Genomic DNA, 27,192 nt, shown 5'->3' on the forward strand with positions numbered 1-27,192 from the left:
CTGGGGTAAATCTACAACCAGCTTCTATATCACTCATGGAGGAATTAAGAACATAGCTGGGAAGGAGGAAAAATTAGCTGGAATTTCCTAGAATATTGTTTCATCCCCTCCCGTCCCCCCCCCCAAAAAAGAAAACTGAATGTAAGAGATCTAAGACAAATTAAAAAAAAATCCCAGGGTTAGGGAAACTTTCTGACAAGAACAGTTTGACAATGGAACAAGTCATCTGGGCAGATGGTGGGTCCCCTTCACTGAAGGTTATCAGGCAGAAGTTGGACAGCTACCTCCCATGGAGATTTTAACATTGCAAGGAACAGGAGACTGGACTTCATGGCCTAAAGCAGTGTTTTTCAAACTTAGCAACCTTAAGAAGCATGGATTTCAATTTCCAGAATTCCTTAGCCAGCTGGTAGTTGAAATCCTCACATCTTAAAATTGCCAAGTTTGGAAAACACTGGCCTAAATGGATCCCTCGTAGTTCCCAAGATTGCGAAACAGTGTTCTACTGTATCACCTACGCTTGAGTCACAAGTAAAGAAATCAAGATGGAACTCTAACAGAGATAGGTAGGTAGGTAGGTAGGTAGATAAATAGATAGCTATGCCGTGCTACTGAAACACAGCTTGGATATGGTAACAATAATGTAATAATATATATGTACAATTAATATGTAAAATAATAGCAATAATAGACAGAGCTAGATCTTTTGTACACTCAATCTGAATGCTTAATTTCTACAACTTAAATAGCAACCCCGCAGGATAAGGTATAGAGGTAGTTTGATAAGATCAGGAATGAGGTATTACAGAAGAGAAGGGAGTAATCTTTCCTTCCAATTAACATGGTTCTGATATCCTCCACTCTTCAGTTGGTTTTGGCTCTGAAGAGCCTTCCATTGGCCTTTTCCCATACAAATTAAAAATTAAACAGAAACATATGTGGAAGTGCTCCCCCTGCTGGAGAGGAACGGGAACTATTTTTTGAGAACCGAAAATATTGCTGATGCTTTTGCTTAGGTCAGTGTTGTCCAAACTTGGCCACTTTAAGATGAGTGGACTTCAACTCCCAGAATTCCCCAGCATGGCTGGCTGGGGAATTCTGGGAGTTGAAGTGCACTCATCTTAAAGTGGCCAAGTTTGGACAACACTGGCTTAGGTACATAGAAGTAAATGTTCATTTTTTCCAGCTCTTTCCCTTTTTATTCAAAGACAAGTTTGGGTTAAGGATAGCGAAGTCTTGAGTAATTCTCCCAGACTGGGGTTTCAAAAACCCGGACGACCCCTAGATGGCAAAGGATTTTCTAAATTTCATTGCTGCCATCTAGTGGGTGTCCGGATTTTTGCAGATCAGATCTCATACCTAGTTTTGAAACACTGTAACTTGTTATTATTATTATACCGTAATATTTCATGAAATATATTTCTTTTCCTGAGAAATACTTATACAGAAAAGAAGCTGGGCAACCTTTTGATAAAGCGAAGACTACGGGATGAGGAATTGCAAAGGGAGCGCCCAACAATAGTTTGAATTAAGATATACGGATAAACTACGTTTCCCATCATACATATGGAAAGCAAAGTCACTCCGTCTTTTCCGGTCGACTGTGCCATTAGTTGAAGAATAAACATTTTAGTCTCTCTAAAAAAAGTACTGTATCTCCCACGTGTTTCCCCCCCCCCTTTAAATTTAAGTGGGGGACCATAGTTCTTCCAACTGAAGCCTTTAGTTTGTGAGTGGAAAAGTGGATAATTCAAACCAGAATGCAGATAACTGAGTTTCAGACACTACAGCTCCCACGATGCCTTTCGCCAAAAACTACGCGCATCAAATCCCGCCCCCAGCCTTTTCTTCATTGATGGCGATTACTTCGGAACGTTCGCGCCAATAGAGCAAAATATGCGCGTTTTTATTGGTCGCTGGTGCAATAACTAAAAGACGTCAGGGGCGGGGAGAAAGACGTTCCGCTGCGCGGCTTGGCGGGAAAAGGGGTCAGATTTTCGCGCCAAGGAAAGTTGCAGGAAGGAGCGAAGTTGCCTTTTTATGCGCGGGAGGAAAAGAAGCGGAGGGGGGGAATTGGTCTCGATCCTGAGATGGCAGCGCCCGCGCCAGCTACCCTGGATGATGCAGAATTGCGAGAAGCTCAGCGAGACTACTTGGATTTTTTGGACGATGAGGTGAGCAGGGGTCGGAGAGCTGTGCTGCTTATCCAGGCGACAGTCTTGCTGCTAAGTCATAAACATGGTATTTATTGGCAAGACCTGGTCGTGGGAGGAATTGAGTAGTAATTCAGAAAAGCACTTTTCTTCAAAGTAATGGGTAGAGTCTACTTCGTGAGGAGTTAAACTGGGATGAGATAATTTCATTTTCTTATCGGAGGGTATAGTCTCCGTTTCAGTCTTTACCTACCTGATGCCCTCCGATCGGATAAGTTGCATTACCCTTTCTAGAGGGAGAACCGGAATTGCGCTTAACTAGAGCTGATTAGCTTCAATCTGTTTCATTCTGGATTGGTTAGTATAATTTCGCAGCCCAAATAATTTGCTAAGGATGAAAGGAGTAACTGTTCAGTTGAGAACAGTTTTAAACGTGTTGTTTTAACCTTTTTTCATCCAATTAATATTTTCTTCCATGGTAGCTCAAATCCTTGGAAGGGGGCAATCAGAAGAGCTTTGTATGGGCTGGACAGCTAAGCAGAGTTTAGAGTGGTTAATACTAGGATGCAGGACCTCCAGGAAATACTTGTGCTGTAGGCTAGTATTTGAGTGTATCCATAAAATCACCAGGGACTGAGTTTAACTGGAAAGAGACAACCTTTTTTTACTAGATGTCTTAAGCTAAAACTCCCATGATCCTTTGCTACTGCCCATGCTAGCTAGAACTAATGGGAGTTGAAATCCAAAACATCTGAAAGGTACCCACTCTCATCTGAAACAACAGGAACAACAAGGGAAAAGGATAGAAGAGTTATGAATTCCTTAAGGCCAAAATAACCTGAACCGCCATTTATATCCAATTCAGGATCCTAATGTAGATCCTAACTCACTAGAATAATGTCAGCTAGAAAGAAGAAACTATTCCTTCTCTTAAAAGAGAACAAGATCTGGACGGGGTAGCTGAAGTAACCAAGAATATATCCTCCTTTTATTTTTTGCATCGGATAGACATTGTAAGGGAACAAGTGAACCCAGGGATTTTCCATGGTTAAGGGCCAAGAGACCTTCCACTTACAGAAGAGCGTTGAATAAACCATGAGCAGCTGGAAGGTCTCTTGGCTCTTAACCATAGAATCAGAAAAAAATGAATTATTGTTGTCTAACTAAACAGTTCATCATCTTATCTGCCCTCCTTGCAGGAAGATCAGGGAATTTACCAGACTAAAGTCCGAGACATGATTAGTGACAACAGGTACCGTCTGATTGTGAATATCAATGACCTCCGAAGAAAGAATGAAAAAAGAGCCAGCCGGTAAGAATAGAAATGTTAGCAAAATATTTGTCTTTGTTCCCCATTTCCCATACAGAAAAGGAACCTGGGATAGCTGATGTATGTCTTCCAGGCTGTGTTTCACTCAGGAGTTTTCAGGGCCAAAAATGCTTTGGTGAAGCAGAACATTATGTTTTGTATTTGGAACCACTCTGGACTATTATTCTCTTTGTGAACCAAACAAGGCCCTTGGAAAGTTCTCAATGATATCTTTCCCTGATGATTAGGGTGTGATTGAATCCCTACAGAATGTTTTTTTAGGTTGTGCCTTTTATTCTGATTTAAGACAATGGCTAGCCTAGCCCTTGTTGAAAAATATTCTTGGTCATACTGAAGGATTTTATGTAAGCTCCTTTAAGTCTAACATAAATCCTTAAGTCACTTATTCCATGGCAAAATATTGTTACTTAATGGCAGAATTTTGCTGCAAGAAGATCACCATCATGGGACAAAATGTCTATTTGCAGAGGTAACTTTGCTTACATATGAAGATTGTTGGATGCTTTTATCGTGTATCAGGTTTTATTTATAATATTGGCTTTCTGGTTAATGACTGTAATAGAGTTTTGATTTGAAGAGTCTCCTGGAGATTCTGGCTTTTAAAAATGAGAAAGGAGACGAGTCCATCACACATTACTGATGAAATATTTAAAAGAGCTAGGCCATTTGGATTATGTTAACATAAATTTAATCTGCTTCTATGATGGCAAAATAAAAACGTGAAGTTGCTCTTGAGGCGAGTTTGATTCCTGGGGACTATATTGACATATTCATGTAGCTTTCTTGGCAACAGTATGGAAGTAGTTTTCCATTGTCATCTTCTGGGACTTTTTTGGCTTCCCAGTGTGTAAAATACTGCCCTAGGATTTACTGGCGATCTCCAGTCCATGTACTAACAGGGCCAACTCAGAGGTTTTTGAATTGAAACAAGATTGGGCAGTTGCTGTCACCAGGATATCCTAAACACCCCCCCTCCCCATTTCACTGATGTGGGTAGAATAATATGGCTCACTAAAAAAGCATCCAGAACTCTTTCTTCTATTTTTGGAATGATGTCATGAATTATAACGATTCCCCAATATATGTTAGTCCACCTGAGCAATTAGCTATAAAATCCTTTACAATAGTTGCACAGTTAGGAACATGTTGTAATCCAAATATTCTATAGTGCTGGTCATATTGAAAATGACAAATCTCAGTGGCCAATAATCAAAATATCCTCTCTAAGTCTGTGTATACCTTTCTAAAATTAGGGTTACCATGGCTAGGCTTTCTTTGATGCTTGTCATTGAGCTAGTGAGGGCCTAATTTCATATCCTTAACTATAACTCATGGTGATAGTGAAAGTCCTAGATAAGTGCAATATAGGGGAGTTTAATTTAAGGTGGTTAGCATACTTACAGATTACAATGGCAGAGATCTCTGTTACAGTCTCTATTTTGAAAGGAACACTGGGAACTAATAACCATCCACATTGTTAATTCTTGATGGGGTTGTTGTAATTATGATAATTGTTTTCCTGTTATGATACAGGCCTTTTCTGACAAGACGGTTAAGACTCTTGTTCATCTTTGCTACAGTTTGCTGAACAGTGCCTTTGAAGAGTTGGTGGCTTTCCAGCGTGCCCTGAAAGACTTTGTTGCTTTTGTGGATGCTACATATTCAAAGCAGTATGAAGATTTTTATATTGGGTTAGAGGGAAGCTTTGGATCTAAACATGTGACACCCCGGACATTGACATCCCAGTTTCTCAGCTGTATCGTCTGCGTGGAGGGTATTGTTACAAAGTGTGAGTGAAACAGCCTGTGCACTAATGAGAAGTACAAAGCAGCTTTTGATTCCAAATGGGTGGAATATAATAGATAAATGATTCTGCTTAAAAAGCACTAAATTCACTTTCATAACTCCTCCAGTTTTAGAAATTTTTATGGCAGGAGGGAGGAACGGAGGAACATACCTGCTTTCCTGCTAACAGCAGGTAATCCAATGCACTCCATGGACACAGGCTTTTTCTCCAGTGTTTTGTTTCCTGCATTTTGCAAATAACAGAGTGAAGTAGACACTTAAGTGAGATGTGTCCCAGTAAAGCTAAACATTATACGTTCAGGATCACAATGCTGTTGAGAATGTTATTATTCAAGAGCAAAGAACCAATTTGGAAATACTTGTGTTAAATCATTTTTGTGTTTTTCAAGGGCTTGAAGCAGATTTCAATACATTGAAAAAGATCCTGACCTGTGATCTTTAAAATGCTAGTCTAGGAATAGATTAAAACAAATTTAATGGGATTGAATGTGGAATTAATATGAAGAGAACTGGTATGTTACATCAGTTTAAACATGCAATGCTTTGCAATCTAGCATGGGAACATCTGGACCGAGTTCTCTATATTGGCTAGCCCTTTTCTTTATTTCCAGATGCTTTTTTGCTATTTATTTTATTTATTTATATATCAAATATGTAGGCTCTTTGGTGCGCCCAAAGGTTGTCCGAAGTGTGCATTACTGCCCTGCCACCAAGAAAACAATTGAGCGGCGATACACAGATTTGACTTCCCTAGAAGCTTTTCCGTCCTCTGCTGTTTACCCCACCAAGGTGAGCTGTGTGGGTTGAGAAGCCTTTCAAAGCTCCTAGAAAAGAAGTAACTCCTTCTACTACGGAAGGAGTAGACTTGGGTGACTTTGGGCCAGTCCGTATCTCTCAGGCTAGGGTTCTTGCTGGGAAAAATGGAGCAGGGAATACTATAAAGTTGTTTTTAGCTCCAGTAGGAAGGGTAAGGTCTAAATCAAATGAATACAAATGTGTTATATTTTTTTAATATCCTCTAATAACTTTTGCTTTCTAGGCAGAGTGCATATGATTTAAACATTCAAGCAGTAGAAACATGCTATCTCTTGTAAGATGGTACTGATTTTAGTGGAAATGGGTTTGATGTTTTTGTGATGTACTAGTTTAAGTTGGGGGAGAGGTTTATGGAAAAGGCTTCCCACATGTAAAAATGTGAGGGCATTAGGTGGATTCTGTCATGGCTGTAATGTTTTATAAGTGTTATGAGTTATTTTTAAATGTAATGGAATGTTTTGATGTTCCTGCAGCCTAAAATATTCCAGGGATTACTGATGGTTTTATTAAGCCCGTAGAATCTAACAGACCTGATAAAAAAAAGTCGCAGAAGGGAAATGCAGAGTTAGAGTTCAGTATGATTAGTTTCAAAGAACCAGGTGGAATGGCTGTTGAAAAGAATCTGTCCTACGTATTGAAGAGAGTTCAGAGGCTAAACCTACTATCCCAAGCCTCAGCACAGCGGCCTGATCAGTCTGTGCTAAGAACTGTGTTGAATGCTCAATAGTCTGTGCATGCCTCAAGAGATGTCTTACTACAGTGATGGCGAACCTTTTGGGCTTGGCATGTCAAAAATTTGGAAAATGCCTAACTTGGCTCTGCTGGCATGTCACCCAAAACGTCGTGGCATGTCACCTTTGACACGCGGGTCATAGGTTCACCATCACTGCCTTACTATGATATAATAGATGTTTAGTTCAACTGAAATAATTTGGTGGAATGCTTCACCTAATGGGAAAAGATGATGTTTATTAAATTGTCAGATAGACCTGTGCTTAGGCAATTGCTGAAGATATAAACTAACTGGTTCATAATGTCACTAAAAGTGCTTATCTTGCAAAATAGCCTTGTATGATGTAGAAAGTTGTCGCTGGAAATGTTTGTATTATCTCATCTCTTAGTCCCATGCAAATCCTTTGAAAGAGGTGCTTTGGAGTACAGGGAAGTGAATCTGAAGGTCCTCATTTCTAATTATTAAAGTATCTAAGTCTTTTTCTAGGTTTGTGAAGGTTCTTCATAAACTTTTCTTAGCTGCCTCCATATCTCTGTATGCACACTGACTTAGCTTAGATCAGTGAAAATAGCTGGGAGTTTCCAGAAGATGTGGCTGCTTTAACAATTCCAAAAAGAATGCTTCATGTCTACTCCTATGTAAGAAAGAAGAGTATTGCTTGCATTTATTCAAACTTGATTAAGCTGGATAATTCCTTCTGAAAGATATAGGAAGGATATAAATATATGTCAGAGTCTGCAACACTCAATTCCCAATCCAAGTAATTCCTCTGGAGACTAGACCATTCCGGTAAAGATTTCTTTATTGAGAAGAAGCATACAGCGTTCCATAGATTGCTGAAACTGAAAACCCGCTCTCAGTGTTTTCCTTTTAACCCCCCTCCCTGCGGTTTCCCTTCTTTCAAGTTCCAGTCCCTCTCACACCTTCCCTTGGATCTCTTCTTGGTCTCACACCTGCACGACCTTGCGAATTCCTGAGAACTCGATAATGTTCCGTCTGTCTCTGTCTACCTAAATCTCTCCCTCCCTTATTTTATGGCAGGAATGAGCAAGCAATCTATATAAACTAACATTCTTAAAAAACACCCCTACTTTATGGCCGATATAAGGAAACATTCTAACTAGGTCAATAGCTCTAATAAATCTAATACAGGGGTCCTCAAACTTTTTAAACGGGGCCAGTTCACGGTCCCTCAGAATGTTGGGGGGCCAGACTATAGTTTGAAAAAAACATGAGAGCCGCCGGACCCGGCATACCTGTCGGGTAGAATAGTCCGGCTCTATAATCTCCCTCCTCGTGCATCGCCTGCAGCTCCTGACACAGCCCTGACACTTCCGCTTCTGACAGACGGCGGCCAATCAGGTGGGCGGGCTGGATAAATGACCCTGGCAGCCTGCATCCGGCCTGCAGGCCGTACTTTGAAAACCCCTAATAGTTGACATAGATTGATAGTTGATTGATTGCGAGGATCCTGACAATACGATATAGTTAAATATTCTTCAACACCAAATTTGGTGCTCCATATTTCCTTACCTCTTCAGAATATAAATAAAGCTGGTTGCATAGCATGTACCCGGGAATTCAAGTAATGAAGCAGCTGCATAGCATATTTATATGTGGGATATAAATTCAAATCCTCCTCATCAAGTAAACCAAGAAAGTTCTAAAAAACCACTCAAATACCAAGTTTGTTCTTGTAGGATGAAGAGAACAATCCTCTTGAGACAGAATTTGGTCTGTCAATCTACAAAGATCATCAAACCATCACAATCCAGGAGATGCCAGAGAAAGCACCAGCTGGACAACTTCCTCGCTCTGTAGATGTCATTTTAGATGATGACTTGGTGGACAGAGTAAAACCAGGGGACCGAGTACAGGTCATTGGGACTTTCCGTTGTCTGCCAAACAAGAGGGGTGGCTACACTTCAGGGACATTTCGGTTAGTAACATAAGCTGCTTACTAGCTTTTGGTTGGCTTAACAAAGCCTTGAGATCCATATTGCATTAAGCTCTCCTACAAGAAACCCATTTTCCAGAATGTCATTGCTTTTGTTTTATTGTCCTAAAAATTGGCTTTTTGGAATCTATTCCAGGGATTTACTTCCAACCCTTGTGTTCATGAAAATAATTTGGTTTATCAGTGAATATGCCATGTATATCAGATAATTAATGCTAAAGGAGGCAGAAAGGATAGTCACAGAAATACAGCAATTATTAGAATGTGGTGGAAGCTCTGCTCCTGAGGCATTTTCTTTAATTCTAAATTGAGTTAAAAATTGCGGATTCCTTGGGGTTCTTTGAGCTTGGTTGTTTTCTTGCAAACATTTTGTTACCCGGCTAGGTAACATCAACAGGCCCATAGAGATAAACAACATCTACACACTATTCAAAAGAGACAATAAAAAAGAAAACAAAAGACCAGAACATCTCCTCACCAGCAATCACCACCCAGATAAGCAGAGATTAACACCAAGATTATCACCAGAGATACAATCAAGCAGTAAACAATACCCTAATCAAGGAACTACCAGAAGGGGAAAAAATAAAACGAAACCCACACCTCCACCAACACTGGCAGGGCATGCCACTGTTTATAAACAGAGGGCTAACACCATTCCATTTTAGCACTGAAGATGTTACCTAGCTGGGTAATGAAATGTTTGCAAGAAAACAACCAAGCTCAGAGAACCCCAAGGACCACAGTTCAACCCTGTACACATATTCTCTTCTATTGAATTAAAAATGAAAAATTGTGTTTGGAAGATGGCTATCTCTTGAATGACTGCCTTACCTTTGGCACAGCTATATGGTCTTCACCTTGGAATGTCTGCTCAACATCAGAATCTGCCAGAGGTCCCTCACACAATGGTTAATCTTGAAACTCAATGCAGTAGAAGCATTAAATTAATATTGTATTTATTTAGCTAATAACATTTACATTACTGGTATTAGTCTTCCCAAGAAGCTAACATAACACGAAAAGGCGTAATTGTCTTGATTTCTTTCTTTCTAGGACCATCGTGATTGCTTGCCAAGTAAAGCAAATGAGCAAGGAGGTTCAGCCTGAATATTCATCTAGAGATGTTAGCAAGATTAAAAAATTTAGCAAACATCACTCAAAGGTAAACTGGATGCTGGCATTAGAATCATTTACACATTCTGTTCATAGAAAATCAGATCTGGCATGGACAGAGTGTTGGTTCGCCTTAAACTACAAATATGATTAATTTGGAAAATACTTGAAAATTATGGATGTTGTATTTTATTTATTTAAAACAGCAGATATAATAAGTGCACAAAAATTACTGAAGTTATACAATTAATGCTCAATATAACATTAATAAAGGTTGACCATGCTAGGCAAATAATAATAATTTATTAAATTTATAAGTCACCTGACTCCCAGTGATTCAAAGTGCATTGAGTTATGTTTATGATATGAAAAAGTATAAATCTCTACTGTATTATTTATAATTAAGAAGGAAAAAAACCTAAAAATAATATAGATAAGTATTTGATTTCTGACTTCCCCCTTCTTTGTACTCTGACTGATTTTCAGTATTTTTAAACATAAACTTTAGTTTGTATTTCCCTTGCTGTGTGGTATATAGTATATATGGGAGCCATTCTTGCTTAAATTTAGTTATACTTCTATTATGCATATATACCTGGTTCTCTTTGAATTGTATAAATTTTTCACTTTGTGTTCTTTTAAAAATGTTATACCTCTGAACTAGTTTATATATTGTAGCAAGATGACATAAGTGTGATGTTAAAGGGTGAGATGAACATAGCCTCCTACCTATATTTTATTTTATTTTATTTTATTTTTATTTTTATTTTTATTTTTATTTTTATTTTTATTTTTATCTTTATTTTTATTTTTATTTTTATTTTTATTTTTATTTTTATTTTTATTTTTATTTTTGTATATTTCGAATTTAGACACCGCTCATCTCACGAGGAAGTGACTCTGGGCGATTTACAATAAAACAACAAATAAATATTAATTAAAATACAAGAAAAACAGTATAAAAATACAGTAGAACCAAACACATACATAAATAATATCTTCCAAGATGCTGGTGATTGAAAAGATGTTAACATATGGGAGCATCTTCAAGGTGCTAGCCACCCCCAGAGTTGGTTGCCCCTTTTTTTGCCACATGCCAGTTGGCAGAGCCAGGTCTTGACTGCTTTCTGGAAGGACAGGAGAGTTGGGGCCTGCCTCACCTCTGGGGGGAGAGTATTCCATAGGGCGGGGGCCATGGCAGAGAAGGCTCTCCTTCTGCACCCCGCCAGTTGACATTCTTCCATCAACAGCATGCAGCATGCCCTCTCTGTTTGACTGGGTGGGACAGGTCGATAGAATGGGGGTGAGATGATCCATTAAGCATAATGAGAAATGAATTTTGTCTTTCTATCCAAAATTTACATTATTTAGTCTAGCGTGTAATATTTTAGTTTTTCATGAAGCAACACTTTCTATGGAGTAATTGGGTAATCCCTCTTTTCCCCAAACTGTTTTTTGAATTTACTCATATGTGGATAGTCTAGTTAAATTTTGTCCCATTTGTTTCCTGAACCTAGGATGTTTTTGAACAGCTTTCAAGATCTCTGGCTCCTAGCATCCATGGGCATGAGTACATCAAGAAGGCAATTCTATGTATGCTCTTGGGAGGAGTGGAAAAGGTGTTGGAGAATGGAAGCCGACTCAGAGGGGACATTAATATCCTACTAATTGGTATGTCATGGAGGCTTTGTATTTCAAACGTTCAAGAAATGCTGCTCATATCCTGTAACAGGACAGTATAGCTGGCAATTTGGGTTTGATAAACAGCCTGTATCTCTTTTGTTTTCAGGTGACCCTTCTGTTGCAAAGTCTCAGTTGCTACGTTATGTGTTATGTACAGCTCCTCGGGCCATTCCCACTACTGGCAGGGGTTCTTCAGGAGTAGGTTTGACTGCTGCTGTCACAACAGATCAGGAAACTGGTGAGAACTTAGAAGCAAATGACATGCAAAGGGAACTGTCATTACAGTCTGGGAAAAAGCAGCTGACAGCGTCTCTCTGCAGCCAAGAGGATTGATTGATTGATTCAATTTATTCCCATCTCTTTATGTCTGTTCTGGAAACTTGCATGGCAGTAAACGAAGAGCTTGAGGTGTAAATGAGACAATGGCCTAGTAGTGCAGTACTGTGCTAAGGAACTAAGTCTCTAGGTAGGGTGCACTGGACTATGTTCACAGTATTAGCAGCGGGCAGGCAAGACACTTCCCTCTTATTCATCTTTTGGACTGCTGCTGGTATGGTGATTAGAATATTATTTAGCATAACAGAGTGGGTGAATATTCAAATCCATAATTACGTATACCGTATATTATAGACGAAATATCTCAAAAGCCTGTCACACCTGGCTGACTTTGTCTGGGTTGAAAGCTAAGTAGGGTCAGTCCTAGTTAGGATTTGGATGGGAAATTACCAGGAACTCCAGGGCTTTAGTTCAGACTGGAAAATAAAACTCACCTTAGGAGGCAATATCTCCTCTATTTTGTTGCCAAGAAAAAAACAGCACCATGACCAGGGATTGACACTTTTTTTAGCCACCTAACTCCAATTGTGTGATAGTCCAGGACCTTCGTGTAACACCTGAAATTTTGCTAGAATTGGTTAATCTCATGTTAAGATCTTGAAAGCAATGACATCTTTAAAAAAATGATCTTTTTTTAAAAAAAAGTCATTTCACTTTGGAAGGACTCTGGGTGCTGTTCTGAGGAGTGATTGATATCTAGGCACGCACAGGGAGTGTTTTGCCAATTTTTGGGTTAGATTATCTTGGCTTTTCTGTAGGAGATGGAATAATGCTACTACTTTTAGAGAATGGAGCAGTAGTAGAAACAGAGTGCTTAAAGTAGTTCCAACCCCTGACTTAGAAATGCATGAGTGCATTTCGTTCAACCGATATATACTTTCTCTCCCTCTCCTTGCTTTCCCATCCTCAGGAGAACGTTGTCTGGAAGCCGGTGCCATGGTCTTGGCTGACCGTGGAGTAGTGTGCATTGATGAATTTGACAAGATGTCTGACATTGATCGTACTGCTATCCATGAAGTGATGGAGCAAGGCCGTGTTACTATTGCCAAAGCAGGCATTCAGGCCCAGCTCAATGCCCGTTGCAGTGTTCTAGCAGCGGCCAACCCAGTCTATGGAAGGGTAAGCATGGAAGGGGCCTTGCTCAGATAAGCCAGATGGCAACATAGGGAGCAAGACAAACTTTCTGCTTCTACTTTTACATTGTGTTTTTAGTTGGTGTTGTAATAGTTTAGTTGCCCACCTTATGGCCCACAGTTCTTCAGTTGAGGACATTTTTATGCAAGAATAATTTTTTCAACAGATCATGTATCTCCATCCCTGCTCTTGTGGAACACAGTAATACTTCACTGAATTCTCCAGTCAGAGTTAGTCTAAATGTTACTGTTTCGCTGCACCTGGAACTGGAAATTTAGTTCAGATCTATGATGATTGAAATCCTACTGGAATATTGTCTGCCCTTTTTTTAATGCTGTTTTTCATTTTGTTTGTTTGTTTTTGCTTACTACATACTGCATTGTTGCTGAATGGTTATTTTCTATTCTCAACTCTACAAATCACATAGTTTGATAAGTAAATTAGTCTGTGTAATATAACAAAGCCTATTCAAGCTTACATTAAAAACCCAACTGAAAAAAGGTAAACTACACAGCTTTCAAAAATCATTTCCTGCGTAGTATGTAGGAGCAGACAAAGGAAATGTAATAAACATGAATTATGTGTCTGTTTTGCAAAAGAACAAGCTTTGATTGACCTTCCTCTACGTCTTCTGTGCTCAAAACAATTGTATGATATTGAAGCAGTACAAGATCTGACTTTTTCTCTTTCTGTCTGTTTGTAGAGATAATGTTGAATCTCCTTAACATTCCACCAGTACTGTTTCTCCTGTTTAGAGATAAAAGCTGCTAACTCACTAACCTTTCCATGCATTTTTGCAGTATGACCAATACAAAACTCCCATGGAGAATATTGGCCTCCAGGATTCTTTGCTGTCCCGATTTGATTTACTCTTCATTGTTTTGGATCAAATGGATCCAGAACAAGATCGAGAAATCTCAGACCATGTTTTGCGAATGCATCGTTACAGAGCAGCTGGTGAACAGGATGGAGATGGTGAGTCTCTTGTCCCTATATCCTTCCTTGAAATCTGTCAACTGCATCAAACGTATTCTCTATGATGATTCATAATTTTTTTCTTTTCTGTTCGTAGTTATTTAAAAAGTGGGAGAGTTCAGTTTATTCTGTATGTTGCAATGGACAGTGTATTCTTTCATGTACTGATTAAATTGATGTATTCTAGACAACCCTCTAAGGAATTTTTCCCTTCTTTTTCTAGCCATGCCTTTAGGCAGTACAGTTGAATTACTGGCAACTGAGGACCCTTCCCTTACCGAGCAGGAGGATCAGGAGCTGCAAGTGTATGAAAGACACGATGACCTACTGCATGGACCTAAGAGGCGGAAGTAAGTATTTCTTCTTGTCGCTATCTTGTAAAATAGAGCATGCACGTGAAGAATAGAGATGGTGAATTCAGGAATTGCTTTATAGTTACATCCTGTAATTCCACTCTCAGGGTAATAAGACTGGTACCCAAGGAGCCTAATTCCAGCAGCCCCATTCTCTTAGACCAAGGAACTGTCAACCTGTGGGTTTCAAATCTGTCTTTAGCTCTGCTTCTCAGTATCTGCCCTCAGCATGCTGTTTCAGTTTAATTGCAAATCAATGATTCCTAGCCAAGAATCCCCAAATGTGGTAATTAAACTCCTATTATCCTCTAATTAGTGGAAGCTTATGGATTTTGTTTGATCAAACTCAGAGAGAAGATCGTAAGCATGGAGTTCATGAGGAAGTATATTCATTTTGCCAAGATGCTGAAGCCAGTCTTGACTGAGGAAGCAGCAGCCCTCATAGCCCAGGAATATTCTTCTCTTCGCAGTCAGGATCAGATCAGCTCTGACCATGCCAGGGTGAGTCTGTTTTTCCCTAGTGGAAGGGACAGCTGGAGAACTGTGAGGTGAGAAGGAGGCCTGGACTGGGTTAATGTTGTGCTGGACCTGTGAAGTTGATAGAAGCATACAAGTTTAATAAATTATTATTAATTATTATTATTATTGATAAAATTGGATGTTGTGTTAGCATTTATTGTTACAATATGATGGCTGGATTTCTGCTGAACTACAAAGGTTAGTGAATGGGAATCGGAACATTTTTTTCAATTTAATTTGCGAAGCTACTGAGATATGTTCTTCTTTAATGCCATGGAAGAAGAGGTGGCATCTCAGGAATTATTAAATATCTGCAACAATTTATTCAAGCATTACCTTGACTATGACAGCTGTTTACACATGTAAGGTTACTGCTTTGAGAATTGTAATTCTGTCTGGAAATTTTTTAGCTTTTTGCTCCCTGGCAAATGCCTAATTAAATTTTGAGAAGAAATCCCCTTCCATGTGGAAAAAGGGAAGCAAAAATGCTGCAGATTTCATGATCCATACACTGCAAAGGCCTATAAAATAGATCATCTAGCATGGTGTTGAGTGCTAGGCCAGGATTTTTAGGCCATGCTCCCCATGTTTATGTCTCCTTGAATTCCCATCTAATCTAATACCTGTAAGAATGGTGGAGTTTGTAGTCCATGAACAGAATCCAGTCCTAACAGACAGTTGTACTGCACCAAACATGCTTGGATCTATAAAAGTGGACAAGGTTTTGAATATTTATCATCTTCTGCTTATCCCTTGAAAGTGTTAAGATTTTACCTGCTCTTTTCAGACCTCCCCTATCACAGCCCGAACTCTAGAGACATTGATCCGGCTTTCAACTGCACATGCTAAAGCCAGGATGAGTAAAATAATTGAGAAGCAGGATGCCAAAGCAGCTGTAGAGCTGGTGCAATTTGCTTACTTCAAAAAGGTGAGTAGACAAGAGTTGTAAGAAAAAATTAAAGTTAGACACTTAGTAGCAGTTGGATTGCATCTTTGAATGTACTAGTGTCATTCAGTATTCAGCCGATATTACTGAAGTACTCAAATGATTTGATAAGCCAGCTTGGTGCAGTAGTTTAAGGTACCAGGCTAGAAATCAGAGGATCATGAGTTCTTCTCTCGGCTTACACCTGAAGTTAGCTGGGGACCTTTGGGCCAGTCACTCTCTTTCTGGCCCAGGAAGAAGGCAGTGACTAACCATTTCCGAAAATGTTCCCAAGAAAACTGCAAGGACTTGTCCAGGAAGTTGTCAGAAGTCAAAATTGCCTTGGAAGTACACACACAGACACAAAAATATACTGCATGGAAACTACCAGTTTCTTTCCTCTCCCCAAATTTCTGATATCTTTACTTGTCATGTATGATACCTCAACATACGTTGGAGATCAGTAGATAAAGTTTTTGAAGCAAAAGGATATGAGCAGAAGAGATGGCATGAGCTGTCCCACTCAAGCATGTACAGGAATCTGCCCTTCTTTATTTGGGTGCCAATGTAGGTCACTGGTTTCATTCTTAGTCACTGCTAGCAGCTAAGAGTTGTAGAGACTGTAGAAGCTACATTCATAATGAATGACTAATTACTTCTCTGTTGTATGTCTGGAGTGCTTATGAAAGAGATGGAGGTTGTACTGTAGGAGAAAATCACTTAGTACACTATTCTATCCTGGTGCTTAGCTTGGCTTAGGGAATTACGTGGAATTACAGTATAATAATTCTCCCTTTGTGGACGAGCATGTGTATCAGTCTGGAAGCACTTTAGGTATCCTCTGCCTTGGTGCCATTAAAGCAGCCTTGTGACAGGACTACTCAGTGTGTGAATGGTCATCTGGTTTTGATCCAAACTTGGAATTCAGGCTTCATCAGCAACATTGTGACCCTTGCTGAGGAAATTGTGATATTTTCCAGCAGTTGTTTGCTTGAGACTTTTCTTTTAGCATTAATCCTATCATGGGCGATGCTATGTTTTTATGGCAGTTATTTCTGTTGAAACTAAAATATTGGGTGGTTTTATTTCTTTGGAGGCTGAAATTAGTGTTTAAAGCTATCAGGAATTCCCATCCCTGGGGGAAGTAGCATTCAGCTCTTGGCTTCTTCTGTGGAACTCAGACTGTCCTTGGCTTCTGAGCAACAGCTGATTGGCCCAGTTATGGATTCTTTGGTTTCTCTACTTTCAAAGGTTCTGGAAAAAGAAAAGAAGCGGAAAAAGGCTGAAGATGACCCAGAGGAAGAAACAGATGGTGAAATGTCCCAAGAAAGCGAAAAAAGACAGAAAAAGAGGTAGATAAGAAAAGTGGTATAAAGGGAACTTTAAAAAGATTTTAAAATAAAGCCTTGGTGGCAGAGAAGGCAAGCACACTGTTAGGGTTATATGTGGAATTGAATACTTGGCCTTTTTCATCTGCCTGTTGTTACACACGCTGCTCCCAGGTTCGGCTTATGATCACTCACTCACATACTCACAGCCTGTTGAGACACACGGATCTTGTCAGCCCCCCTTGCTTTCTACCTGGGTTTTCTAGATAGGTGCAGCTGGATCAGACAGACAGACAGCCCTGGTCAACAGCTGGGAAATAATTAGGGATACACACAAATCACTTCCAACCGAACACTGAGGCACAAGAGGTTCTTTGTAATACATGGAAACCCAGTGAATTTAAAGTAACAGCAAAACTTTACTGGTTGCAAGGTACATTTGCTCTTCCTCATACACACACATGCACTTACCCACGTCCTTCCCAACTAGGCTGCCAGGCACTAGCTAGAGGGAAGCCGCCAAGTCTGGGACTCAGATGACTCAGATGACTCAGAGTGGGCGGGCTTTGGGGCCCCTTTTATCCCCAAAAGTACAAGTTGATGGGATTGGAGTGAGGGCTTCCATGTGCTCAAGCCCAACTTCCTCTTTCTGGTTCAGGTCCTTTGTTTTTTCCTTAACGACTTGCTTCCTTCTTATCTACCTCCCTGAAGGGATCTCATAGATAAGATTCCAGGCTTTTGTCCTCTCTGCTTACGTGCCTCCTTCATCTTTAGGTTATGGCAGCTTCAGCCTAGTCTCACACTGTCCAGCTGGGACTAACTTGGGGAGTTTTGTTCCAGAAGCTGCATGCTTCTAACCTTGGAATCTGGTGATGCCATTGAGACCTATTGTGTCTTGCATATACTGACCTGTTTGGGTTTGCATACTAACACCAAATACTATGGAATTATATGGCACTTGAGAATCCTAAGCTTAGCAGCTGTTTCCAGCTACCAAAACAGACAAAGAGACTTCATTGCCTCTTTAATAATGGATGGTGTTGTCCATAATTGTTGTTCCAAAAGACCACCGGAATCGCCTCTCTAGAAGAAATGGGATGCATTTTCTTCAGCCCAAAGGAGTAATATTTAGCCAGCAGGAAAGCTTTAAAAATTTGGGTTTTCCCCCAGTTGGGTCAAGACAATAGATGAGCCCATCTTCTGGAAGACAGAGTGTATGACTGGTGAGCCCTGACTTTGTATTGTTGATATGTTGGCTTCTGGATTATGCCTTTTGTTGATACTGTCTGGTTCTTACTACCATATTTTGGGAGAGTTTTTTATTTGGTGTATGTTGCCCTGAGTTGCAGTTGTGCAAGTTGAGTGGCTGTGTAAATCTTCTAAATGAATACATTTTGAAGACCATTAATTAAAACTTTTGCTATTAACTTAATGTTCTTCTGCAGAAGGAAGACACATTCCAGCGACCAGTCACCCACAGAAGGAGAAACATATGATCCTTATGACTTCAGTGACACGGAAGCAGAAATGCCAGAAAGTAAGTCATTTCTCTCAGACTGATAAATGAATGAATTCAGGCAAATTAAGAATGTTCTGCTATGAGTTTTAAAGCATGGTGCAATCCTTCTGGAGTTTGGAAAGGATTTATTTATATCTGACTGTCTTCATCTGTTCAATCACATATGACTTTTAGAGACTTGATAATTAGCGCTCTCCATTCTTTCTGATATTTTAATGTTTCTAGGTTTTAAGCAGTGCAGGTAGTCCTTGTTTAGCAACCACAATTGGGAGCGGCAACTTGGTCGTTAAGCGAAGCAGTTGCTAAGTGAAACCGCAACTGTGTTTATGATCTTACTTCAGCTTTCCTTTGCTTTAAGACCTGAAAAGGCCATAAATGCAAGGGTTGGTCACAAAGTTACTTTTTCATCACTGTCGTAACTGAATGGTCGCTAAATGAGACAGTTGCTAAACAAGATACCTGTATCTTGTTTGATGGTGTCTGTCCAGCTTGTTCTTTGCTACTGAATCTGTTCAGTAAGTGAAAGTCAAATACGTTTGGCTCAAATTCCACTTTAGCAATAAATTAATAATCTTGTTTTAATAACTTCCCCAGTAGACCACATTGTCTGTTTCTTTTAGAGATGCTATAAATCAGGAAATGCCAGTTATTTATTAATTTCATTTTCCTGCTTTTATATTTTCTAGTTCAGGCACACACACCCAAGATTCCTGAAGCTTCAAGCACTGATGAGATTACATCAAAATTGTCTGAGTCCAGGTAGGAAGCGTGCAAAGACTCTTACGTGATAGAGTTTAATGAAATGAGAGTTTGGGTTATGAAATAGTGATGTGCAAAACATACTTAATCCAAACAACTTATTTTTGACTCTGAAACACAATTTCAGGTTCAAAATAATCAAGTTCAAAAGACTTGCTCTGACCATTCCAGAAGTATTCAACATTGAACAGTCCTGTTTTTCTACACTACAGCCAGGGCATCCAAATGTAGATATCTCCTTCCTACTTGCTCTCAAGACAGGACTTCATGTTCTTATGAGTCCTTGTGAGGGGGGGAAGAAGCCTTCTCCAGTTGCAGCCCTGCTTTACTTTGGAGAACATGCATGTCTGCTAGCTCAACCAGCCATTTGCATGGCCAGGATTCTGGCTAGACTAGGTGGATCTTCCATTTTGTTTTTTGGCTTTTTCCTTTTATTTTATTTTATTTTGTTTATCAGACCTTAGGAGGTTCCATGGCAAACAAGGCCTAGTCTATGGTCACCTGAGAAGATTTCTCCAGTGGCTGGGCTGATCAAAGTGGTCAGTTCCAATTGCATGCCATTATCTCTCTGCAGTTTTCCACTTAGGGAAATGCGGCTAGTACCTTGGTGCTCAAGCTGCCAGCTACTTGCCACTGTAGCAAGCTCATTGTTATGTGCCAGGGAATTGGACAGTCTGGGCACCATGGGGAATGGAAACTGGCAGCACTGGATGCCTGATCTCCCCATGTAATTATTATCTTCCCACCTCCCTCCCCAAAGAACCTACCCTAGCTTGCACTCCACAGATTTAGGGATTCTGAACAGGCCTCCCTCCCTCCCACTCACTGATCACCAGTTCTAAGAAAGAGGAGTTAAGTGGGAAGTGCTATTCTGAGACTTTGATGGATCCAGTGGTATTCTTAAATATATGCAGCATAAATTTCCTAGAGCTATGTATGACATTATTAGCTTTGAGCAAATTCCAAACTCTCCTAAAAGGCAAGCACATCATTTCATAATGTTACCACCAAAGTCTACAGCAGGAGAGAGGGACCCAGCAGATCAAGACAGCTGTTGAAGGAAATAGCCAAGCTACATTGGGCCAAAGAACACATGTCTCTATGTCAGAACATGTTCAGGGAATACACAGTATGGTGACAGATTGGCTCAGCTGTAGAAACTTGAATCTGGGTGAATGGACTTTGATCTTCGGGAATCCAGTGATGGGTAGTGATGATGCCCAGAGTCACATTGTTTGAGTGGAGCAGCCCTATAAATCCAGTAAATAAATTAATAAAACCTTAGTTACACCTTCCAGTCTCAGAGTGGAGTGCTTAAATAGCCTAAGTGCCAGCTAGCTCACAAGATCCACTATATGCCTTTCCTACATTTCCACTTACTCCCCCTGGGCTCCTGTAATGAGTTCCAGACTGCAATGGGGAGCTGACACTGATGGTCACAAATTAACCCAGGAGACCTTGGTACTTGAACATAGTCAATTTATCAACAGCCCAACCACAGAGCCTCCTGGCTATATCAGACTAATTAGCCAAGCAGGGCCATTCCATTCATATGTATGAACTAATGTGGTAAGCCTTACATAGATGGACCAAAAAAAGGGATTCTTACCTATGTCACTCTACACCCTCAAGTCTTGACCTTCCTGCAAGCACAAGGAGACTGTTCTGCAGCCAGATGTCAGCCCTCATCAGTCCTTAAGAGATACCTAAGCAGAGAATCCCTAATGTCAGTCCTAACACTAGAGAGCTATGAGCCATTATTGGCCTCCCTAATAAAACTATCCATGATTCACCAGCATTCATCATGGGACTTCCAGCTGGTGTTTCAAACCCTAACTAGAGCCTCCTTTGAGCTGTTAGAACACCTAAAATGGGAAGTAGCAAAGTGGAATGGAATAGCAATAATCTCAGTCTGGTGAGTTTCAGAAATAGGAGCACTCACTGCCAGGAGGGAGTTCTGTATCATCCAGCTGGATGCCATAAAGATATGTCTGGAGCTAACTTTCGTGCCTAAGGTGAGCTTTCCACCATGGCTAGGAAGTAATCCTCCTTTCTTTCTGCCCCAAACTTAAAATCCAGCTAGAGAATGAATGATACATACTAGATAGCAGATCAGCAATACAGTGTGGCTGAAGAAAAGGTAAATATAGTTCTAGACTGCACTGACAGAAGTGCAGTTACCAAAGGCAGGGAAACACCTTTTCAGACTAAGACATTTTATTAAAAGACATGAGCTTTTGTGAACTACAGCTCTCTTCATCAGATGCATGGAGTGGCTACCCTAAACTAACACAGCTGTCCTACAAATCCTGAGAAGTAATTTTGTCACTTTATTCTGTGTTGGTCAGAATTCACTTTGAGTATTGTGTCTAGTTCTGAGTACCAAACTTTAAGAAACATTAAACATTTAACAACATTGGATCAGGGACTAGAAAGTAAGAACTGTGAGGAGAAACAGAAGGATCTGGGAATGTTTAGTTTTAAGGAGACTAATGGAGGATATGATGGTGCTCTTCACGTATCCAAAAGGTTGTCAAAGAGAAAGTCAAGACTTGTCTATTGTTCTGGTGTGCAAGATCTATAATAATGCATTTAAGTTACAAGAAGGCAGATTCCAACTGAATGCTAGAAAAAACTTGTCAGAAGGGTGGTGAGCTCCTTCACTATCTGGGATGGCTTAGTTCGTATTCCTGAATGGAGCAAGAGGTTGATGGTCTTAATGGCCTTTTCCAACTTTTATGCTTCTTTGGTTCCAGCAGGCTCAATTTGTGGCAACTGCCACTAAAAGGATCATGAGATGTTGTGTGAAATCCTCAAGAGAAGCTGTCAGTCAGAGTAGAAAATTCTGGACTCTTCTCTGTGGCTTCCTGTTTATAGATGAAAAAAGTGTATTTTGTTTAAAATGTAATGGTTTTTGGTATGCACATGACTATACAGAAGTCATCAAAGACACACTATTAAGGACTGTGCAGAACTTTGGGGGGGGGGATTCTGGAGTACATGGGAGCAAAGATATAGGACCTGTCTGCAACTCTCTAAAGCATGTTTTGTCCCGGGACTGTACAGCTACCTTTCACACTGCTGTGTGATCCCAGAAAAAGACGTGGTTGCTTTAAAGAGTTGCAGACAGGTGATATAATTGCATCTCTGTGCACTCCAAAGCACTTACTTGGAATTGAAACGATTGTACTGACTAGTCCTCCCCTTTCCTCCCTATCTCATTCATTTATTCATTCTCTCTCTCTCTCTCTCTCTCGTTTTTTTCTCTCATTCACTTACTGTAGCAGCAGAGTTTTCCTTCAAAACATCCTTACTTTGTTCTTGTATTTGCTTAGGCTTAAAGCATTCAAGGCAGCCCTCCTAGAGGTATTCAGAGTTGCTCATGCACAGTCTGTGAATCTGAAGAGCCTGCTGGAGTCCATCAACCGGGACAACCCAACTCCTTTTTCATCAGCTGAAGTCAAAGCAGCATTGGAACAGATGCAAGAAGATAACCAGATCATGATGTCCGATGATATAATTTTCCTAATCTAGTGTAACTCATAGGGAGGAGAGTGTTTCCTTTGGGTGCTTGGTGTGGATGGAAAATCTTTCCAGCAATATCAGTGAAACTTGTCCAGAAATCTTGGCTTGGCTGATTGGTTTAGAGAAATTTGAGTTTGGAGCAATCTACGTGGGAGGAAAATATGCTTGACTTTTTTCAGTGATCAGTCTTGTTTTTTTTCCTACTTCAAGTTGTTTTTAAATTCAAAGTTCTTTAACTCCACCTGCTTGTCAGACATATGTACAGTGAAGCTATTCTAAGCATTCAGCCTTGCCTCATCAATTCACCAATGAATTTAATGCACTTTTCATTTTCTGATAAGGATTTTTGTAAATTCCACTGGGGTAAGAAAATGGAGACCATCAAAGTGTATTTGCAAAGATGTCATTGCAGTTAAGATTAGAAAGAGCTGAGTGCCCATGTGTACCGTATCTCCTCTTTTATATATAACAACCTCTGCTACTTTGGACTGTAATTTTTAAATTTTAGGTAAATAATTTTGATGGTGTATATAACGTGAAAATAACTTTTTCTGCTAAAAGGAGCTTTGGCTACTGGGGAAAGTAGCACCAGTATTCTGAAATTAGGCCTGTTCTTATGAGCATCTAGTTTACTTCTGTATCTACATGTCTTCCTCCTAATGTAAGCAAGAGAAGCTGGCTGGAGTGCAAAGTAATATTGGTGAGGGGCAAATGGGAAAGCAATAGATTGCATCATTCTGTCTCAGCATTTTTTTACCCACAAAAGTCTAACATACAGAATTATCAAAACATTTATACAAATATTAAAAGCCCTTCTATTTTTAATGTCAGTTCAAAAGCTTTGGTTTTTAATGTTGTATATGTTACATATTACAATACAGAATAAAAGTGAGTAAATTTCTAAACAAACTGTTGGATCTTACATCAGATCTTCCATGAATTCTGTTTGTGCAGTATAGAAAACAATACTAAAATGCAACTTGTATACAGAGCAGTTCCAATACCTAAGATATGCGAAAAGATTATTCATTTAGTTTCAGTGAGCTGAAATATTGGATAAATAAAAGCTTGTACTATCCTTTTCTAAAATGAGATTTCAAGGAGGAGAAAAGTTGATTGAAATCCTGTTCTGGTTTTTTCCCCCTCTCTGAGAGTACAATTACCAGACTTGGTTTAAAACATTTAAAGATGTATAAATGAATCAAGGTCTTTCCAAGTGGATTCAAGTTGAAACTTCCGTTGAAAGAAGGTGATGATCTTGACATTAAAAAAGCTGAAAAACAGGTGGGTGATCAGGTGGGCAGCAGAAAAAAGTGATCAGATTTCTGAGTGAAATGCTGTTTTGTTTCATACCATCAACTTTTATTTCTAATCTCCTCCAGTTCTTCAAGCTATTCTTTATATAACCATAATATTTGAGTAATATAAATTATATAAACAATTTTATATATTTAAATTATGTTAAATACATGAGTTTACATAAACATGTCATAAAACATGCATTGCTCAGGGTAGTTTTCTTACATCATGTTTTCATCACCATTACATATTCCAGTAGCCTACTTTGAATTTCTAGACAACCTTTCACTTAGGACTAGGCCAGCTAAAACTCTTAGTTTTCATGGAACAGTAGCAATAATGTATTTTCAATCAGATTTCCTGGTTCTTTGAAGACTACAAATTCATTAGCGCATAAGCTTTCAGGGGCAATACATTTGATATTTATTGTATACATTTAAATAATATTGTTATGGATACAATAATTTTAATACTTGCACAAGATTATTGGCTTTGCCCTCCAGAGTTTCTATGCTGGGAACTAGAGCTGCACAAAAGTTTTGAACTCAGATTATTTTGCATGCCACTGTTGTTACTTTTTGCTGAACCTGAATTAGTTCTAAAATCTTTCAGTTTGGCAGAAGCAGCAGATACCATATTGTTGACCTGCTCAGACTCTAGTTTTTGCCTCGATACTAATTTGTCTTTATTGATTCACCTTCAGATATATTACTTGCAAATTGTGTTCCTAGGCAATCTTATGTAAGAATAAATTTCACTGAATTTAGGACTTATTTTAGAATAAACATATCGCATTGCATTACACATTTTGCCATTTTTCTACGTAGAGTCTAACTTCTAAAATTACCAAATACCTCTTTTTTTTCCATGCACTTGCTGAATTTTATTTCATTTCTGTACTGTTCAGGGTTCTTTTTTTGCAACTTACAGGTAGTCCTCGACTTATGACCATTCGCTTAGCAACTGTATGACGTTATGACAGTGCTGAAAAAAGTGACAACCAGTCCTCACACTTATGACCATTGCAGCGTCCCTGCAGTCACATGATCAAAGTTTGGGTGTTTGGCAACCAGCATGTATTTATGATGGTTGCAGCATCTTGGGGTCATGTGATTGCCATTTGCGACCTTCCCAGCCAGCTTCCGACGAGCAAAATCAATGGGGAACTGCATGGTTCACTTAATGACCATTAACGACTGCTGCAAAAAATGTCACAAAATTGGGTGCAGTCATGTGATGCCTCACTTAACAGCTGTACTGCTTAGTGATGAATTTTCCAGTCCCTATTGTGGTCATAAGTTGAGGACTACCTGTATATTCTTTCTGAAGCCTTCATAAGAGGTAGTACATTTTCTTGTTTATTTTTTCCTCATTATGATTAGATTTCTTTACCCCATTGTATATGTATTTGTCTTCTTTCTCTTTTAACTTTCCAGTCTTTTATCCTTCGCTGCTTTTATTTTTACCTTCTTTTGAAAGGACTTTAGTGGTTATATGTATTTCTTTTAGGGAAAAATAATAGGGTTACCTTACCTTCCATTATGAAATAAATCTAACTTATGTAAGTAAGACTAAGCTCAGACATTTCAGAAGATCTGTTCTAAATCCCCACTACATCCTTACCTTCTATCTATACTCTCATAAAACATAAGTAACCTGATAAACTGACAGAATAAATTTACCATCTAGAAAAACAAAGGCATCCTTCTGTTTTCATGGACATGTCCGTGCAGTGTTATTTTCAACACAATGGAACATTATGCCTTCCCAATTAACTTCCCTATTTAATTATAGCCCTGGGGTTCCCTAGTCATCCCCTATCCAAGTACTAACCTGGTCTCACCCTTAGTTTTCTAAGATCAGCCAGGTACTGCTAGGTATTACATCTATGTATAATGCCAGTATGTTACAAATATCTCCCTGACAAGATTTTTTTTGTAAAGGGCCAGATCCTGCCCTTCCTCTGCCTCTGTGGGTACAGCTGGAAGATCTGTATGCCAAGGAGCATGGCAGCCGTTAGATGGCAGCAGCCTACCAGCAAGGAGGCCACTGATAGGCCACTTCCCAGGATACCTGGACCCACCCCTCACTCTGGGAGCAGAGCTGAGGCTCAGGCCTGGTGATTTGCTGCCCATCCACCCATTCATTCTTAGCTCATGGACCGTGCAAAAATGTGTCAGGCCAGACTTGGTCCAAGGGCCGTTGTTTGCTGACCCCTGCTCTACATTAAAGTCTTTTAATAAATAGATTAAAATGATGAGCAGTCCATTAGAGGGAGACAGAGTACCTTAGTATGAGTTGAAATAGTAACAATTTTCTTCCACACTGAAGAATCCTGTTGAGGAATCAGTACTTCCTAAGTCCTAATGCTGGCTAGAATGGACACTGGAGGAGAAGCAGGGTTTTTTCCTCCTCTCCATTGGGAAGACTTAAGCCAGCTCTTGGGCTGGCATAGTTAAAACTCAGTAGCTCAGGGACTGAGGGAGCTTAAAACAATTAATTCTTAGCTGTCCACCTCCTACCATCTTCTCATTTTCACCATGCGCTGGTAACTGAAATGTCTGCCTGTATTCTGGATGGTTCAGTACTGGTAGACTTCCCACTCTGTGGACAAATCTGCAGGGTTTTCCAAGCATTTTCAAGCTGTGGAACAACCTGTTGCAAAATACATCTTTTTAGTTTCTCGTGGAACCCCTGAAGTTCTCATGGAACACTAGGATTCCATGGAAGACAGTTTGAAAACCCCTGTACTATGGCTTCTGGTATCATTTCCCATGGATCATAAGGAGATAGCATTAAAATTTGGGGCACTCCTGCCTACAGCCTCCATTAGACTTGTATGTTAGAGAGGGAAGATGGTGTTGATGAGCTGACAGGCTCTGTCTCATTCTATTCTATTCTATTTTACTTATTTATTTTTTATTTT

The 27,192-nt window shown here is 39.6% G+C and overlaps 1 protein-coding gene across 2 annotated transcripts; it reads left to right on the forward strand.

Annotated features, from left to right (window-relative positions):
- The first annotated feature begins 1,227 nt into the window (after nucleotides 1-1,227).
- On the forward strand, nucleotides 1,228-25,748 carry MCM3 (minichromosome maintenance complex component 3). 2 transcript variants are annotated; one of them, XM_007430747.4, is made up of 17 exons: nucleotides 1,232-2,174; nucleotides 3,353-3,465; nucleotides 5,064-5,272; nucleotides 5,948-6,078; nucleotides 8,539-8,777; nucleotides 9,852-9,960; nucleotides 11,429-11,582; nucleotides 11,701-11,832; nucleotides 12,841-13,049; nucleotides 13,865-14,039; nucleotides 14,263-14,389; nucleotides 14,743-14,893; nucleotides 15,699-15,839; nucleotides 17,088-17,188; nucleotides 18,610-18,701; nucleotides 19,370-19,442; nucleotides 22,778-25,748. In XM_007430747.4, exons 1-17 carry the CDS (start codon nucleotides 2,091-2,093, stop codon nucleotides 22,974-22,976), a joined length of 2,439 nt encoding a protein of 812 aa, XP_007430809.1. In that variant the 5' UTR covers nucleotides 1,232-2,090; the 3' UTR covers nucleotides 22,977-25,748. The 2 variants fall into 2 exon arrangements, 1 of the variants encoding a protein (XP_007430809.1); XR_015794825.1 differs by lacking the exons at nucleotides 19,370-19,442; nucleotides 22,778-25,748 and adding an exon at nucleotides 18,230-18,387 and having other exon boundaries at nucleotides 1,228-2,174.
- The last annotated feature ends 1,444 nt before the right edge of the window (nucleotides 25,749-27,192 follow it).

Source organism: Python bivittatus, unplaced genomic scaffold (genome assembly GCF_059951505.1).
Source record: "Python bivittatus isolate LINGU-HERP-01145 unplaced genomic scaffold, Pbiv_v1 ctg000020_np1212, whole genome shotgun sequence".
Lineage (NCBI taxonomy): Eukaryota > Metazoa > Chordata > Lepidosauria > Squamata > Pythonidae > Python > Python bivittatus.

Excerpts from the sequence above, each read along its gene's own strand:
- MCM3 (XM_007430747.4), top strand. The coding sequence starts at position 2,091 with ATGGCAGCGCCCGCGCCAGCTACCCTGGATGATGCAGAATTGCGAGAA. Across the intron at positions 3,466-5,063 it reads AATGAAAAAAGAGCCAGCCG|TTTGCTGAACAGTGCCTTTG; the intron begins GTAAGAATAGAA and ends TCTTTGCTACAG. Across the intron at positions 6,079-8,538 it reads CTGCTGTTTACCCCACCAAG|GATGAAGAGAACAATCCTCT; the intron begins GTGAGCTGTGTG and ends TTGTTCTTGTAG.